Source organism: Cornus florida, unplaced genomic scaffold (genome assembly GCF_030987335.1).
Source record: "Cornus florida cultivar Cherokee Brave unplaced genomic scaffold, ASM3098733v1 CherokeeBrave_3.0.0_Hap2_Chr09, whole genome shotgun sequence".
In the NCBI taxonomy this organism is placed as follows: domain Eukaryota; kingdom Viridiplantae; phylum Streptophyta; class Magnoliopsida; order Cornales; family Cornaceae; genus Cornus; species Cornus florida.
This window is the reverse complement of record NW_026775579.1, coordinates 80,496,302-80,514,187: the sequence shown is the minus strand read 5'-3', so window position 1 is coordinate 80,514,187 and position 17,886 is coordinate 80,496,302. Positions and strand designations below refer to the sequence as shown.

At 37.7% G+C, this 17,886-nt stretch overlaps 3 protein-coding genes across 4 annotated transcripts; 1 reads left to right on the top strand and 2 right to left on the bottom strand.

The window, feature by feature from the left end:
* Positions 1–1,530: 1,530 nt before the first annotated feature.
* On the bottom strand, positions 1,531–17,392 carry LOC132274588 (uncharacterized). Of its 2 annotated transcripts, XM_059775902.1 has the most exons (4): positions 17,072–17,392; positions 13,181–13,690; positions 11,950–12,200; positions 1,531–1,880 (listed from the first exon to the last, which is right to left on the bottom strand). In XM_059775902.1, exons 1-3 carry the CDS (start codon positions 17,309–17,311, stop codon positions 11,991–11,993), a joined length of 960 nt encoding a protein of 319 aa, XP_059631885.1. In that variant the 5' UTR covers positions 17,312–17,392; the 3' UTR covers positions 1,531–1,880; positions 11,950–11,990. The 2 variants fall into 2 exon arrangements, with proteins under 2 accessions (XP_059631885.1, XP_059631884.1); XM_059775901.1 differs by lacking the exon at positions 1,531–1,880 and having other exon boundaries at positions 11,719–12,200.
* Positions 4,099–5,498, top strand: LOC132272955 (receptor kinase-like protein Xa21). Its single transcript, XM_059774014.1, has 2 exons — positions 4,099–4,589; positions 4,889–5,498. Exons 1-2 carry the CDS (start codon positions 4,099–4,101, stop codon positions 5,496–5,498), a joined length of 1,101 nt encoding a protein of 366 aa, XP_059629997.1.
* Positions 8,817–9,599, bottom strand: LOC132272953 (uncharacterized). Its single transcript, XM_059774013.1, has 2 exons — positions 9,215–9,599; positions 8,817–9,109 (listed from the first exon to the last, which is right to left on the bottom strand). The coding sequence occupies exons 1-2, from the start codon at positions 9,597–9,599 to the stop codon at positions 8,817–8,819; spliced, it is 678 nt and encodes a 225-aa protein (XP_059629996.1).
* Positions 17,393–17,886: the final 494 nt, after the last annotated feature.

Sequence of the window (17,886 nt, the reverse complement as noted above, 5' to 3'; positions counted from 1 at the left end):
ATAATAAATAAATAAAAAAGAAGAAAATTTATTGTAATTTTTTTATATATATTGCAAATAATTATAGTATTTGTCATGTTAATTGAAGAAAAAAAAATTATTTTAATTATATTCAATGTGCTATCCGGAACAAATTCAGGGTTCCACTTCCAGCACTGAATTCAACAAAGATGGCAACTTGGTTCCAAAAACAAAAACAACATTCCATTGATTCAAACGGTCTCAAAAATCTTGTGTGCCAATCAAAAAAACAAAGCGATATATATATATATATATTTTTTTTTTTTCTTTTTTTTTTTCAGCATTAGGAATTATCCATTCATTTGACAGATTGCAGAGATTTGGTATTGTTGGACTTATCACAAAATCCATTAGATGACGCTCCAAATTTCAGTTGGGAATTTGTCTGCTTCTCTTTGGCTGTTTGGAGAATTTGAATGCAAAATGAAGGGAAACCATCCCCAGTAAAATGGATCTTTTAAGTATCATAAATTACAATTAATTAACGCATAGTGGAGCAATAACATGTAAGGGATATTTTTATCTCAAAAATAATTTGTCACCTCTATTATTTGTTGAGAGTATTACAAGTTGATTGTTTTCTACTAGAGCATCAATTGTAACGATATCTCCCGGAGTGAATGATGAGAGCTCAAGTTTCAAAATGAATTTCTTATTAATAAATAAATAAAAAGTCAATATCTTATAGGTGTGGATTCATACAAGTGATTTCATTACCCCATCAATTCATACATATATTTCATGCCATTTATATATTCTTTCATTCATTGTGAACCAAATAGAGGACGGTAACTTGTTCATTTTCTCCTTTCTATTTAAAATTTGATTCATGATATTTTTGCCCGGGGAGTAAAAACAAAATAGAGAGCCACATCCGTTGGATTGTTCAATTGTATCATATTACCAAAGTCTTGACCTTAGTGGTATGTCCTTCACCTCTAAAAAGACAAAAGTCACAAGTTCAACCCATAAGGGACATGTATGTAAATAAACTTACCTAGAAAAATAATAATAAATGGTCGATCTAAATTCCAATCCACCAGTTCCGTGTTTATTTTTAAAAAATATATAAAAAACTGGCAAGGAAAAAAAATTACAAAGAGCAAAAGGATAACAATCTGTAGCTGCAATATTTTCAAGAAAAACATTAGAGTGAAGGTGGCCTTTCGAAAATTTAGCCACTTCATGAGCAAGTGAGAAACCAAACCCTGCAATATCATTTGCAACTACCTAAGCATCACATTCAAATCACTTTAAAAAAATAAATAAATAATCACATTCAAACCACCAGTTTCGTATTCATTGTATTTCCATTCATGTTAAAGATCAAGTAAAAAATATGCAAACTTTTCTCAACAATTTTTTGTTCAGGATGATTGTTTCGGACTCTACTTCCAAATCCCTCAACCTTGTAGTAAATAATCTCATCATAATGATTGTTTAATATGATGTTATATGCTAATTACTGAAAATAAATTTTAGAAGAAGAGTCTACACATCAGACCAAACTTTGAGAAAACAGCCAATATCAGTCTTCTATTATTTATCTTCCCATTGTAAAAGTTTTAATCAGATTTCATGTATAAATGGGGGAATTAGATATGACTTAAACAAAAGTAAACTACCTGTTCAGACAGTCTTGACACAGAATTCACCACTAAAAATGACAATTTGCAAATTTACCACACAATCTGTACAATTGTTAAGAACTTAAAACGTGCCTCTACTAAAATATATATTGTCACTGACCTAGAGAGGATGAACATTTCTCTTGGCAATGTGTAACATCGAACATGAAATATTTTACTATTTAAAGGTTTAACGTCCAGAATGAGCGCTATAGTTATCAAATTCTGCACCTACATTTCAAAACAAATCATATCAAGTATCAATTTGAAAAGAAAAAGAAAAAAATTTGAAGTGGAGGCTAACTCGGTCAATCAAATAATGCAGCTATCACTTATCCTATTAAATAAATAAACTAAGAAAAAAGAAACAAAAATCAACTATGCCATGTGCTTGGCCTTCATGAACATCCCATGTAGACCACCCAAGTCTCTTATCTTAACAAATAGACATATTAAAGGACATCATGAAAGCATAAGTTGACATATAAATATACATTGTTCGAAACAATTTGGTAGTTTTTTACGAACCCCAATCTCAACTTTAACAGGTACACCAAAACACAAACGTCCAAGCCAATTTCAATATGCTCATTTATTAAAAGGTGTGTGTGTGTGTGTGTGTGTGTCTGTGTGAACGCGCCCATGGTGTGTGATGGTTGTTGGACAGGGGAGGTATGCTTTGGCAGCTGAATCTGAATTTCAACAAGTTCACATTTCTGGTGGCTGCAAATTCCATAAAACAATGCACCTACTGATTTCCAGGTCAAAAAATTAAAAAGTAGTAAATAAAAAAAGACCATACCTCAGTGGTCAAATTCCATATCTTACAAGGCTCAATGGTCAAATTCAATCCAAATTAGGGGAATGCAGAGGGCTTCGAGTATTAGAATTGCGAGAAAACAAATTCACTGGTAGTATACCTAAGGAATTAATTGGGAACCTTACATCCCTCAAAGTCTCTATGATAACAACTTGACAGGTAACTCCAAGACTTTATTGCCTTTTATTAATTTATATTAGTAAATGTATATCTCTTGCACATGTACATGATATTTGCATCTAGATCCACTTTCTAAGCACCCATAACTTCCATTATAAAATAAGCTAGTAACATGCCTGTGGTTAAAATATCATAGTCAACAAAGTCACATATTAAAATAAACCATTGTCCGTGGTTCATTGGGTGGAGCTGACAAGGAAATTCACTAGGGGATATCTAATAATATGAAAATAGAAATTAAAGTACAATAAATTTCTCTTTACAATAGAATTCTTAACATAAACAAAATCCAAGATAAGATTATCTATAAATGAAAACTAATTGATAACTCCTTAGGTGCACATAAGAATATATTTGATCAATTTTGACATAGATATGTAGATAAACAGACCAAAAAATTGGGGAAAAAAAAAAAAATTTTTAAAAGGTAAAATGAGATATGTATACAAGTTATGTTCTGACTTTATGGCCTTTTTTAAAAAAAAAATGTAAGCTTCCAAAAGTAAGACCAAAAGATCCTAAAATTAGATTCTCAAGGGTTTGGAGGACCGCATGTTAAATGTTCAAGTGTTTTCTATCTCAAATATTCATAGTGACCTATTTATTAGGGTTTCCATTTTTTTTTTTGGGGGAGGAGTGGGTGCATACCCGGTCTTTTATAAAAGGGAACAATTATGTGAAGAGCGACAATTTGCTCTACTTGCAAACTGGCACACCTTATGTGTGTTGATGTGGCAAAATTGAGAGACCCACATCAGCTAATAATTGAGGAGCAAAAATCGCTTCAATGCAAGTGTTTGATTATTTTAATATAATCTCAGCAGGGTAAAGCTTAATGAATAATAAAATGGTGTTCGTGTTGTGGTAGGTACATTGCCAGAACAGATTGGAAACCTTGATCTTGAGAGATTTTATGTCGGTGTAAACAGCTTAACTGGCCTCATTCCATTCAAAATATTCAATGTGTCAACGATAAAACTCCTTGACCTGCAATTTAATCACTTCTCAGGCCGTCTTCCTTCAGACATGGGCTTTGGCTTCCCAGTCTTGAAGAGCTTTATCTGGGCATCAATAAGCTCAATGGAGAAATCCCAAGCTACTCTCCTAAGTTTTTCAGGAAACTCATTCACTCCTAAGTTTTTCAGGAAACTCATTCACTGGCTCTATACCACATACGCTGCGTAGTTTAAGATTCCTACAACGGCTCTTCGCCGCTGCAAATAATTTGACAAGGGAATCCTCTACTCCAGAATTAAAAAATTTCACTGCTTTGACCAATTCAGACATTTGGAAATAGTGAGTATAGTAGGAAATCAATTTAATGGCATAATCCCGGATTCATTTGGGAATTTGGCTACTTCTTTACGAGTTTTACAAGCACTTGGATGCAAAATCAAGGGCAGCATCCCTAGATGAATCAGCAATTTGAGTGGCTTGGGACTCATAAGCATGGATAGCAACGAGTTGACTGGACCTATCCCACCAACAATCGGAAGGTTACAGGAACTCGAACAATTGTATCTTGAACACAATAGACTAGAAGGACCCATCCCCGATGATCTCTGCCATTTAACCAACTTGGGAGACTTGTATGTGAGTAACAATAAGCTTTATGGCCTGATACCAACATGCTTGGGAAAACTCAAGTCTCTAAGAAGACTCTACTTAGACTACAACAACTTGACTTCCATACCCTCAAACTTGTGGAGCCTTCATGACCTATTGGGTCTAAATTTATCCACAAATTCTCTGGGAGGTAATCTACCATTAGATATCGGGAATTTGAAGGTCATAACACAATTAGACTTGTCATGGAACCAGTTATCAGGTGATATCCCCAGCACCATCGGAAGCGCTCAATCATTAGTAAATTTATCCTTGGGGCATAATAAACTGCAAGGACATATTCCTCAATCACTGGGAATTTTTGGATCTATCTGGTAACAATCTGTCTGGAGCCATTCCCAAGTCCTTAGAAACACTAAGGTATCTTTACTATTTGAGTGTGTCCTGCAATAGATTGCAAGGAGAAATTCCTAAAGGAGGATATTTCGCGAACTTTACAGCTCAGTCATTTATATTTAATGATGCACTCTGTGGTGTACTCAGACTACTAGTCCCGCCGTGCGACACGCTCCAACGATCAAAGTCCAAAATTGTGCATCTATTGAAATATATTTTACCCCCCTATAGTAGCATCAGCAATCCTTGTGCTGGTCCTTCTATACGTTTTGATAAGGCGCAAGAAAGATAATTCCAGATTACCTACCCAAGTTGATTCAGTGCCTCTTGCATGGAGAAGGATTTCATACCATCAGCTTCTACAAGCAACAAACGCATTTAATGAATCGAACCTACTTGGTAAGGGGAGTTTTGGTTCTGTATATGGTGGAACGCTTTCAGATGGGACAAATATTGCAGTAAAGGTTTTTAATTTGCAATCAGGAGGAGCATTCAGGAGTTTTGATGTCGAATGCGAGGTAATGCGTAATATTCGCCATCGAAACCTTACTGAAATCATCAGCAGCTGCACGAACATGGATTTCAAAGCCTTGTTACTAGAGTACAGGCCTAATGGGAGCCTTGAGAAGTGGTTATATTCTCACAACTATTGTTTAGATGTCCTACAATGGTTAAACATAATGATAGATGTTGCATCGGCCTTGGAATATCTACATCATGGTCATACAACACCCATTCTGCACTGTGATTTGAAGCCCAGCAATGTCCTGCTCGATGAAAATATGGTTGCACATATTGCTGATTTCGGTATTGCCAAACTCTTGGGTGATGGGGATTTTATGGCACAAACCAGGACATGTCCAACAATTGGTTATACGGCACCGTAAAGTTCAATGCTTGTAATTTCAGTTCATGTTCAAGTTTTCTATTAGTTTTTAAATTTTGTAGTTGTCTTTTTTTACTGTTAGAATTTAGCTTCATTCTATGGTTTTACAGTAAATGTTAATGTCATACACAGAGTACGGGACTAAAGGAATAGTATCTACAAAAGGCGATGTCTATAGTTATGGTATCATGTTGATAGAAGTATTCACAAGGAAGAAGCCAACAGATGACATGTTTGCTGGAGAGATCAGCTTGAGCCTTGAACCGTTGGGTGAAGGAAGCATTAGATGATTCGCCATTTGCAGTTTTGGATGCCAACTTGATAAGAGGAGAGGACAAACATCTCCTTGTGAAGGAGCAATGTATATCCTTTGTAGCATGAATGATGCCTTGATTGTACTTAAGAAACTTAAAACCACATTTAAAGCAAACAGTGGAAGGGCTTGAAAGAAAAATTTATTAAAGAATAATAGATATCAAGTTTACTAATATTTTCTACACTACACTGCCTTTTAAGGAAAGCAATTAATGTCATTTTTTCTTAAGAAATAAAGCTCTACTTGCTTCCACTTATTTCTTTTCTTTTTTACTGGATTCCACTTCTAAGTTGGAGATGAAGCATGCAAATGGAAGAATTGCTGGTCAAAAGATCAGTCTGCTAAACCGTTTTTACCTTTCGATCTATTGTTCTTCTCTTTGCATTCAAAGTCTACCTCTCTAAATCTAAACATATAAAAAAAGAAAAATTATTTAACTTCCAATCACTATTTACTTTTACTTTTATTTGTTTGTGCACCTTCATCACAATTTTAGGGACATCTATATTCAGGCCAAGACTCTTCCAGAGAAGCATATGAAAGGATATTTATAGGGTGCACTCTTTTTAAGACTGATAGGATAAGCTTGTTATTAAATTGCCAATGATACTCAGGTTGCATGTGATATGTGATGGATGACCATGTTTTATAAGATGGAAAACAAGGGCAAAATGGAGCTACATCACACGAGATGATTCAAGTTCAGGCAATAAAAAATTAGAAAGAAATGCACAAGCAAAGAAATATATTCAAATAAGAATGGCAATGCAAAGAATACAATTTTTTTTTTTTTTTTTTTTTTTTTTTGATAAGTAAGATTTTATTGAAAACGCTCAAAAGGGGAGCGGAACCCAAAGAAACACAAGGGCCAAAGGGCGCCTTAGACCTTCAAAGAGGCCAAAAATACAATAATCTCCTCCGTAGATCTATAATCTCTCCCTGAGACCCAACAAAAAAGAGTGGAAATGATAGAGAACTTAAGCATAGAAATAGGTTTCTTTTTTCCATCGAAATATATCCTATTTCTCTCGAGCCACATACACCACCAAATACAAATAGACGTAGCCCTCCAAGCATTCTGAATGAGAGCCCCAACAGAGACACCTCTCCAAGCCTCGATCAACCCTCTAGAGGAACAAGGCATAACCCAATGGACCCCAAATAATCCAAGCATCAAATCCCAACAGTCTCTGGCCATACTGCAATGTAGAAGAAGGTGATCAACTGTCTCCTCATCACACAAGCACATATAACAATGATTGATCACCACCCGATTCCTCCTCAAATTATCCTAGGTTAAAATCTTACCCAAGACGGAAGTCCAAGCAAAGAAGGCAACCTTGAGGGGAGCCTTAGAACGCCAAATAGACTTCCAGGGGAAAGGGTCTCCGGGAATAACCGAAAGGCACCTGAAAAAAGACTTAACCTCGAAATGACCCTGTGAGTTAGGATCCCAGAACCAACAATCCGACCCCCTATCAGTGATCACCTGGCTATAAAGAACCTCCAAAAAACGAGAAACATCCTGAATCTCCCAATCCTGAAAGTGCCTCCTAAACTGAACATCCCAAGGCAGTCTCCCGTTATCAAGGTGATAACGTCAACCACCATGGCCTGTCGGTGAGAAGCAATCCTATAGAGCCGTGGGAAAGCGAGAGATAGAGGAAGCTCCCCACACCAAAGATCTTTCCAAAAACTGATCCTCCTACCATCTTTGATCCGAAAACGAACATGCTTGATGAAATCATCCTAACCCCTCCAAATATAAGTCCAAACCCCCACCCCCCTAGGACCACGAATCTCAAAAGAGCACCACCCACCACTGCTCTCCCCAAACTTGCTCGCGATAACTCTCCTCCAAAGTCAATGCCTCTCAATCCCAAACCTCCAGAGCCATTTACCAAGGAGAGCTTCATTGAAAGGCAACAATCTCCTTAACCCTAAGCCTCCACTCCGAATTGGACGACACACATGCTCCCACCAAACCAGATGATACTTAAACTCCTCTCCTCTCCCCCCCCCCCCCCCCCCCCCCCAAGAAAGTTACACTGCAATCTCTCAATTCTCTCAGTCACTGAAGAATGAATATGAAAGAGAGAGATGAAATAAGTGGGGAGGCTAAAGAGGGTGCTCTTAATCAAAGTAACCCGACCCTCCTTGGAAAGGTACTACTTTTTCCAACCCGCCAACCTCCTCTCGAATCTATCCACAACCGGATCCCAACTCCCCACACATCTCGAAGGGGATCCCAAAGGCAACCCTAAGTAAAAAATTGGAAAAGAACCAGTGCAACATCCAAGAATCTGAGCAAACATCTCAATCTCAGGAACATCCCCAACAGGCACAAGAAGGCTCTTGCCAACATTCACCTTAAGACCAGAAATAACTTGGACCCAAATCAAACGCATCTCAAATATCTCAACTGGGATGCCTCCGCATCACAAAACACTAAAGTATCATCCGCAAACATCAAATGAGAAATCTCCAGTTGATTAGCAACATCCTTGCCCACGCGAAAACCTCTCAAAAAACCCAACTCCACAGCCCTCTTCAGCAATCTACTAAGAGCCTCCATCACAAAAAGGAACAAGAAAGGAGAGAGCGGATCCCCTTGTCTCAAGCCCCTCGAGCTAGAGAAAAAACCTATCGGATCTCCATTCACAAGGACAGAGAACCGAGCGCTAGATATGCAGAAAAGAATCCATCTCCTCCAACGCCCACCAAACCCCATCCTCTCCAAATAAGTAGAGAAGGAAACTCCAACTCACATGGTCATACGCCTTCTCAATATCCAACTTACATATAACACCCGGAACGCCACTACTCAAACGGGAATCCACACATTCACTAGCAATAAGAACTGAATCCAAAATTTGACGACCTCCCACAAAGGCATTCTGAGAGTCAAAAATGACGCCATCCATAACCTTCCTCAATTTAGAGGCCAAGACTTTCGCAATCAACTTGTAAAAACATCCCACCAGACTAATAGGGCGAAAATCCCTAAACATCCATTGCCTCACCCTTCTTCGGAATAAGAGCAATAAAAGTGGCATTTAAACTTTTCTCAAAAGAGCCCTGAACATGGAAGGCGTGAAATGAGCCCATCACCTCCTCACGAACCACCTCCCAACACTCCAAGAGGAATCTCATAGAATAACCATCAGGACCAGGGGCTTTATCCCCATTATAGCTCTTCAAAGCAGAAAAGACTTCCTCTTCTGAAAATGGCTCTTCCAACTCCTCACCCGAAATAGAGTCAAAGTGAAGCCCATCAAGCAAAGGACACCAACCAGCTGGTTCAGTGAACAACTTCGAAAAGTAATCAGAAAAACCCTTACAAATCTCCTCCTACTTGCTGAACATCACCCCATCCACCCAAATCCTCCCAATGTGATTGCCCCTTCTATGAGCATTGGCAAGTCTATGAAAAAAATTTGTGTTATTGTCGCCTTTTTTGAGCCACAAAGCTCTAGACTTCTGTCTCCATGAAATCTCCTCCATGACAGCGATCTCAGCGAACTCTGCCTGACACTCCGCCCTCCTACGCTTTAATGGAACTGTCAAAAGACCCTGACTCTCCATCTTATCAAAATCAGCAATCTCAGATAGAACCCGATTCTTCCTCCAGGCCAGATTACCAAAAACCTCTTTGTTCCAAAATTTTAAGATCTTCTTCAAAAAACGCAGCTTGCTTGCCAGAGAATGACTAGGAGTGCCGACCACTCCATACCCTGCCCACCAGGATCGGACTCGCTCCAGAAAACCCTCAGCCCGAAGCCACATATTCTCAAATCTAAAAGGGGATCTTCTGATACGTAGCCCACCAAAGTCCAACATCAACGGAACATGATCAGACAAAAGGCGAGCCAATGTGGCCTAGACAACATCAGAAAACTTCTCCTCCCAATCACTCAACAACAGGAATCTATCAAGTCGAGAGAGAGTAGGAGGAAACCGACCACTGGACCAAGTGAAAGGTCCACCCACCAAAGGCAAATCAAACAAACAAAAAGCATCAATAAACTCCGAGAAAGACATCATGTCAGCTGTCCACCTACCCCCTGTCAACCTCTCAAAAGGGGAACACACAACATTGAAATCCCCCCCGATACACCAAGGCAGCGACCATCGCCTACGAATCTCCCCCAACTCCTCCCAGAGCAAATGACAAACACAATCCTCCGAAGGGCCATAGACACCATAAAAAACCCAACGAAAACCATCCTCCACCATAGAAAGAACACAGGATGCTGAGAAAAGCCCAACCTGGGAGTCCAACAAAGAGATTCACCGATTATCCCACATAATCAGGATACCACCCGAAGAGCCAATCGCATCCAAAGCAAACCACTCCACAAATCTCCCTCCCCACAAACTTCGAACAATCACATCCGTCATTGAAGCAATCTTGGTTTCTTGCAAACACACAACATGACCACCCGCTTTCCAAACCACCAATTTCACCACTTTTCTTCTAGCCGGATCGTTGAGACCCCGGACATTCCATGAAAGAATTTGTAGCTTCATAGGGAAACAGTAGAGTTGGTAATCTTTTTTTCTTTTCTTTTTTTATAAGTAAAAATTTTATAAAAAAATGCTCAAAAGGGGAGCGGATCCCAAAGAGACACAAAGGCCAAAAAAAAGCCTCAAGCCTTCAAAGAGGCCAAAAAAGAAACAATCTCCTCTAAAGATCTATAATCTCTCCCTGAAACCCAACAAAAAAGAGTGGAAATAATAGAGAACTTAAGCAAAGTGACAGGCTTCTCCTTTCCATCAAAATATCTCCGATTTCTCTCCAGCCAAATGCACCACCAAATACAAAGAGGAGTAGCCTTCTAGGCATCTCGAATGAGAGTCCCAACTGAGAAGCCTCTCCAAGCCTCAATCAACCCTCTAGTGGAACAAGGCATAACCCATGGAACTCCAAACCAACCGAACATCAAAACCCAGCAGTCTCTGGCCATACTGCAGTGCAACAGAAGATGATCAACTGTCTCCTCAGTAGAGTTGGCAATCTCACCCCTCCTTCCACTAGCCTTCTCCCTAGACCCCTTCCTCCTCCTTTCATAAGTGACGAAAGTTGAGGGGGTCGAAACCCCTGTCTCCTCTCTCTCCACTGGGATACTCCCCCTACTTCCCATTCTATCAGCAAACTGAGCATTAAGCACATCAAGGAATAAACTTGTCGCCTCCTCCAACCGACCCTCAAAAGAAACTCCCAAAAGGGAACCAACCTCAACTCCCTTTTCGCTCACCCAATCATCCTCCAAATCAGCCATCTCTGCATCAAAACCATTCCGTTCCACAAAATTCCCATCCAGTCGAACAACAGCCAAAGGGTTAAGCAATTCAATATCAGATTCACATCCGTTCCACAAAACCATACCCAAATCCCCATGAAGAGAGGAACACGACCCATCATCCCCATTCTCAACAGATGACATGGAGAGCAGCTAGAAAGGGGGGTCCCAAACACCTCATCAGCCAAAAGATCATTCTGCTGATTATGAGAACCCTTCAAGACAAGATGAGCCCGCAAATCGTTCAAAAGCACAGCAGCTAAAACATCATCAATCTTGATCTTCACATCCCGGCCCACGCACAGTAATTCCTTCACTGCTAACATCACACAACCGAGAAGATCCCGACTCTTTGCCACTGCCTCCACCATGTCATTTCTCACAATCAGGCACCGGCTCCCTTTCAAAAACCAGGGACAAACATTTTGAAACAGAAGACACCGCACCCTTTTTCAGCCCCAAAGTCCTTTGTGACACCCCGCAAGGGTGAGAAGAGGAAGAAGAAGGTAAGACAACATGCTACTTGTTATGTTAGTGATAATAACTTTCAGAGAATTGCCAGTAGCAAATTGTAACATTCACTTGCACACAACAACAAAAAATGAGTAGCATAGTGAAGCCTCCATTATAAAACCAATGTATCAACACAAGATAATTGTAAGACAACATGCTAAAGTTCCTTTGCCTTCTGTTAAAGGAAGAAGTACCTCAATGTAAAATAAAAGGTACATTGTATGGACCAGGGCATTTGCTAGGCAGTAAAGGGGAAAAAGGAAGGAAAAATTGTAAACACAAAAGCTTCATGAATGACCAATTGGAGTAGAATTACTCACTTGAACAAAGAAAAAAAATTAAGCCCCTGCAGTTCAATGAGTTATCGTTCATCTACTCCAGCAGCTGTTGCAGGTTGTTCGGTGGACACCTCAGTGGCTGCAGAGGTCCCCTTTTTACCTGGGCCTACAGAAACTTTAACTGTTGCTGGTCTCAGTAGTCGCCCTCCTAGAGAAAACCCGCGACGAAATTCTTTAACAATTATCCCCTCCTTGAACTCTTGCGACTCCTCACGAGCAATGGCCTCATGCAGCTGTAACCAAAAGAAGAAGAAACCCAAAATAAAAGATGGCATAAGAAGGTGCATAATATAGCATGCCTTTTTTATCTAATAAATATGAATTCAAAGTACACACTAATTACAAATTGCTCGTCATCCTTCATCTGCAGGAGCATTCATTAGGCTCACAAATTATACTATCCCTTATTGATAAAGCACAGCCCCTCTAAAATATTTGTAGCATTGAACTACAAGCAGATTGGGGTGTCCAAGACAGGGTTATACTTTATGGTAGAGTACTAACTACTACTTTCGCACAAATGGAATGTGGTGGGAGTGCAAATGAAGGTCGAACAGCCCAAAAATTCAATCAAAGGTGAATGAATTGAACATCAAGGAATAGATTGGAGAAACTTCTCCACCATCTTACAGATATCTTAGATGACGTTAAGCTCTGATTCTTCAAGGATGGACTTTTCTACATTTCCTCCAGGGAGATTGTACAAACTGCTGTTTCAGGGCTGATGATAATGGTAGGCACCCTTCAGCTGAATGCTTGTCTTAAGAACAAGCATGCAGAAGAAACAACATTCAGAATTAAATTTCTAGGTGGTGTCACTCAATATCTCAGCTTCCTAAACTATATCTAATTTATAACTTCTAGACAAATTTAATACTAACACTGTTGGCATCTCCAACTCTCCTATGAAGAAATAACAAAGCCTGAAATGTCTCGTGATCATTAATGTACAGGAATGGAGAAAAATTTCCTGTTAGATGCTAAATCAAAACCAAGGCAGGTATGAACATGAACATAATTCTCTTTGGTATTATCCCTTGTAGCTTTTCACTGCAGTCTCCTTAACCAGCAAGAAGCATGAGAACAACAACACCCCCCCCCCCCCCCCCCCCCCCAAACGCAAAAAAAAAAAAAAAAGAACCAACAACAACAACAACAAAAAAGAAGAGAAAAGAACACAAATTATCAGCAATTTCCAACAATTTTGACTTACCAATGGATCAAATGGCTTTCCAACTGTTGCTACGGCGGCCACATTCAAGCTCCTCATGATTTCCACAAATTGCTTGTATATACCCTGGTAACTTGCATGAATTGTTTTTTCCTTATCTGTTTCTAGATTCATTTGTTGTTTGGCTCTCTCAAAATTGTCCACCATTGGCAAAAGACTCTCAATCAATTCTCCCTGGGCATCACTCCTTGCTGTAAGTCTCTCCTTCTCCGATCTTTTCCTAAAATTATCAAAATCTGCTTGCAAGCGAATATATTTTTCCTTCTCAGATTTTATCGCTGATTTTAAAGCTGAAACTTTCTGGAACAACTCTTTTTTCTCATTTTCTACCACACATATCATAGCCTCAACATCAGTTATAGTCTTTATATCTCCATATACAATAGCCTCCTTGTAAACTTTCATGAGGGCTATCAAACTGGATGAATGTTTCTCATCTCCTTCGCTTTCAATCTTTACATCATTCAGACGAGTCTCAACTTCATCATTACTCTAGCAAAATTAGTTTATAACACGGTTATAGAGAATCAATAACTAAGGATGTAAATGAAAATATTCAAAAGTTAATTTTCAGTTTTGTGAGAATTTTCTTTGCAGAAAATATGATAGTTCAGTTGTAAGGAAGGATGGAAAGATTAGAGTCCAAAAGTAAAGAAGAAGATAGAATTGTTTCAAATAAATTGAGAATTCCAACAGGGTGGAGCCACATTAAGCTGAGAGGGTAGCTGCCCCCTTGAGCTGGGCTATATGTCTCTAGTTCTTCCTTTCTTCTTCAGATTTCTTTGATTCCTTCAAAAAAATGTTGCATTCCCCTTCATCAATCAAACCCTAACTTTTCAGTTGTCAAGAAGGAAAGATTAGAATCCAAAAGTAATAAGAAGATATAATTGTTTCAAATAAATTGAGAATTCCAACAGGGTGGAGCCACATTAAGCTGAGAGGGAAGCTGCCCCCTTGAGCTGGGCTTATGTCTCTAGTTCTTCCTTTCTTCTTCAGATTTCTTTGATTCCTTCAAAAAAATGTTGCATCCCCCTTCATCAATCAAACCCTAACTTTTTTCCCCTCAAAGGTCTCTCGTTATTCTTTTATTTTTATTTTCTTCTTCATTTTTTCCCCCCTCTCTCTCTATCTTCTTAAAATTTCTTCTTCTTGCACTCGTGTATGATTTATATGCAATAACCTTTTTTCTCTCTCTTTAATTTTTTTTTCCTCTTCCTCTTATTCAATTCTTTTTTTCTAGTCTCAAGATCTCACTTTAGTCCCTAATGGGACTTGAACCCCGAGCTTCCACTTAAAAAGGTAGAGGAGATACCGCTAGGCTACAGCCTTTGGTGGTTCTTTAAATTTATTAATTCAATTTTATGAACGTGTCCTTGTGTTTATGTTTCTGAATTTCATTTTTTTTATTTATTTATAATTTTATTTTTTTGCAAATAATGACACACTATTTGAATCTTGATTATTGCACCATTCAGCACTTCTATTTTTGGGTTAGTTGCACTATCAGTTGTCATGTTAGCTGGAAAAGAAAATTTTACCTCCCCCCCAAACCCCGGCTAATAAATTCCTAGCTCCATCACTCAATCCAAGAAAGAAGGCTTCAAAAAAGAACATTGCAAACAGGATACATCAGCCGATAGGCAAGTTGATATATGCCCTTAAGTAATACAATCACATACAAGGATTTTTGTTTGTCTAATGACTGAAATGCATTATCTAACAAAAGAATCTTTTTATTGTCAAATATCAGAAGCCCCATAAACAAATTTTGTATAGTTTTGAAGCTAGCAAAGAAGACATGGTCATGCTTCCATGTTAATGACCACTGTTTCTCAAATCAACGGTATGCAAATCTTACATCCCTAGGATATGCAATCCAAAAATACACAAGTAATAATATCCATTGGAAAACACAAATTAACGCAGGAGCCAGGAAACTATACCTATCAATGCTTTGCATGTCATACATGTCAGTGGAACATGTATTTCGATGTTTTAGTTTTGACACTTACAATCATACAAGTGTTTCCATAACAGCCTAAGTTCTTCCGGTCTCACCATATATATATGCACTTATATAATTGTATCCCATGTCTATGTAAAAGAAAATATGAAATAGTACTGAATAACTGAAATGTGAGTATCAGTCATTGTTTCATGGCAATCACTATTGAAGCTATGAATTCTTTCCTTTTCAATAGCTAGCATCTAAAAAGATTAATTGATTTGCATATTTCAACCCAGTTCAATATAATTCAAAGATTTTAAATTTTTATTATTCTTAGAGAATTTTGATGACGGTTAAAATATTTAATTTATTAGTTGTATTGGATTTATTATTAATTCTTAAGTTACTGAACATAACCAAGATCAACTCATATAGGCAAAAGATTCGTTGATAATACATCTGATAGTGAGCCCTTCTTGAATGCTTGAGAGAATGCCCCCCCTCTTGAGAGTTAACTTATAAGAAGCCTCCATTACAATTAATCAAATCATAGTGAAGGTGATTTGACTATCATAATGGAAGTATCAATTGGATCTTGGAGTTATTGGTGTTACAGCATTAAAAGATATCCATTTGTTTACAAGGAACTGAAACTCCACCATTACTTTATAATATATACATATTACGTACATATCAACCAAAAGAAACATACACATGTAGCCAGAACTATACTATTATAAACTTATGATGTACCTCAAAACATAATTATGTGACATTTTCTGTTAACACTTTCTTACATTTTCAAAAAAAAAAAAAAAAATTATAGAGAAGGTATAGTTAAAAGTTCCAATGGGATAGTATAGAGATAGTTCTAGAAAATGAAATATGATTATGATCTAGGAATTCTCATTAAAGGCATAAATGCATAAAATTTCCCCCATTTATCAATCTTAGGCAATATTCATAGTTCAATTCGCTCAGTCCAAATTTTTGGAAGGTCCCAACAATTTCAGAGTTCCATATCCTAGTTTCAGCTGAATCATATTTATGGACAACAATGAAGGGTGCATTAGGTTGAAAATTCCAAAATTTCCCTGAATATCATTCTTTAAACCAAATTTTGGAAAATAATCCATTTTGTATTTATCCAAAAAATTTAAGCTATAATTTAGTCATGATACACATATCAAAAAAATTTGTGACTAAATTGCCTCATCTAATGACCGATTTGAGGGGGGGAAAATCATCCTGATAAGTTTAATTGGGGACAAAGTTAACTCTGGAATAATTTCCATTCTCAAGGCACCGATCACTGAGTTTATTTTAACTCTTCAGTAAGCCAAGCATTTCAAACTTGTGCCCAAACTCACTAAAATTTGGCTCTAATGATCATCAATTTAGTTGATTTTTTAAAGATTATAATGACTTTGCACAAGAGACATGTCAATTCAAAATTACAAAGTACTGAGGCACAAAATGATCTGTGCAATACATCTTTCAGACACTGACTAATCTTATTAGCACTGCAAATGGCCGATTCATCAAACTACAATACCTGAAGCTTTATGGCAGGTATTATAACAGGCACTTATCATCATCAACAAAGTTGCAAAAACAATAATTTAAATCTAAATATAAACTATAATTCTCAAATAATTGTACCTAATTATTCATTTGAAATCCTTCAATCTAAATTGCGACTAAAAAAAGTGGCAAATATTTATAGTCTCTGCTTCCTTTTCCAACATAACATTATTAATGTCCAAGAGAAAATACAATAAGTTAAGCGAATTATAAATCAACCAAACTTCAAGAAAAATCCAAAGTACACAACAAGGTAAAAACAAAGCAACAATTCAGAAAAAAGAAAAAGAAAATGAAATCCAATCGATTAATGAACTTTGGTGCAAAAGAGAGAAGCATACATGGGGCGTATAGTTGACTGTAAGAGACGATCCAAAGGAACGCCTGTTGTTGTTATTCTTGATTGGAGAAGAATTAGAGAGAGAAAATTCTACAATGGGTTTGCTGAAAACACGAGAGCGGTTGTGTTGGTTGGATGGAAGAGCTAGGGTTTTCAATTGCAGGGTTTTGGAGGGCTTTGAGGCGGAGGCAGAGAGGGGAGGAAGGTACAGAGAGAAATTGTTAGAGAGAGAAACAGCCATTGAAGGCGAAAGCCTTAAGATTCGGCTTGCTGTATTTAGCCAACGGCTTTGCTTGCTGTCTAATACAACTGGTGTTTGGTCAGTTTAATAACGAAGGGGTTTATTGCTGACCGGTCGGAAATGGGGGTTGGTTTAGAATTCCATTTTTACCCCGGGTCAGACATGCCTTTAGGCTTTTTGAATGGAAAGAATTTGTCATATCAAATCTCAAATACTACTAAGATATTATATATAAATATATATATTATTGGATTTATCAGTTGAAATTCTAATACTTTTTAACTTTTTATTTTTATATTTATTTTTTTTCTCTCCCCTTTCTTAGTCCATCTGACTGCTGGATTCTTGATGGAAAATAATTTTGTGATTGTTTTTTGCAACTTTTAATTAATACCCAATTTTCAACCTTACCAGTGGCATAAAAGGTCATGCAATATTTTTATCCGCAAACCATACATATCATCTAAATCTGATTTTTTTTTTTTTATGCAATTAAAGTCGAACTCCGAATTTTCGGCGTCGTTAGAGATCCTTTAACCATTGGGGCCATACGTCTACCATTCATAATTTGTAAA

Coding starts and splice junctions, on each gene's coding strand:
- LOC132272953 (XM_059774013.1), bottom strand. CDS start 9,599: ATGTGGCTTCGGGCTGAGGGTTTTCTGGAGCGAGTCCGATCCTGGTGG. Junction 9,110..9,214: donor TGCCAATGCTCATAGAAGGG/GCAATCACATTG, acceptor TCACTGAACCAG/CTGGTTGGTGTCCTTTGCTT.
- LOC132272955 (XM_059774014.1), top strand. CDS start 4,099: ATGGATAGCAACGAGTTGACTGGACCTATCCCACCAACAATCGGAAGG. Junction 4,590..4,888: donor GGAATTTTTGGATCTATCTG/GTAACAATCTGT, acceptor CGTTTTGATAAG/GCGCAAGAAAGATAATTCCA.
- LOC132274588 (XM_059775902.1), bottom strand. CDS start 17,311: ATGGCTGTTTCTCTCTCTAACAATTTCTCTCTGTACCTTCCTCCCCTC. Junction 13,691..17,071: donor CAGTCAACTATACGCCCCAT/GTATGCTTCTCT, acceptor TAATTTTGCTAG/AGTAATGATGAAGTTGAGAC. Junction 12,201..13,180: donor GAAAGCCATTTGATCCATTG/GTAAGTCAAAAT, acceptor TTTTGGTTACAG/CTGCATGAGGCCATTGCTCG.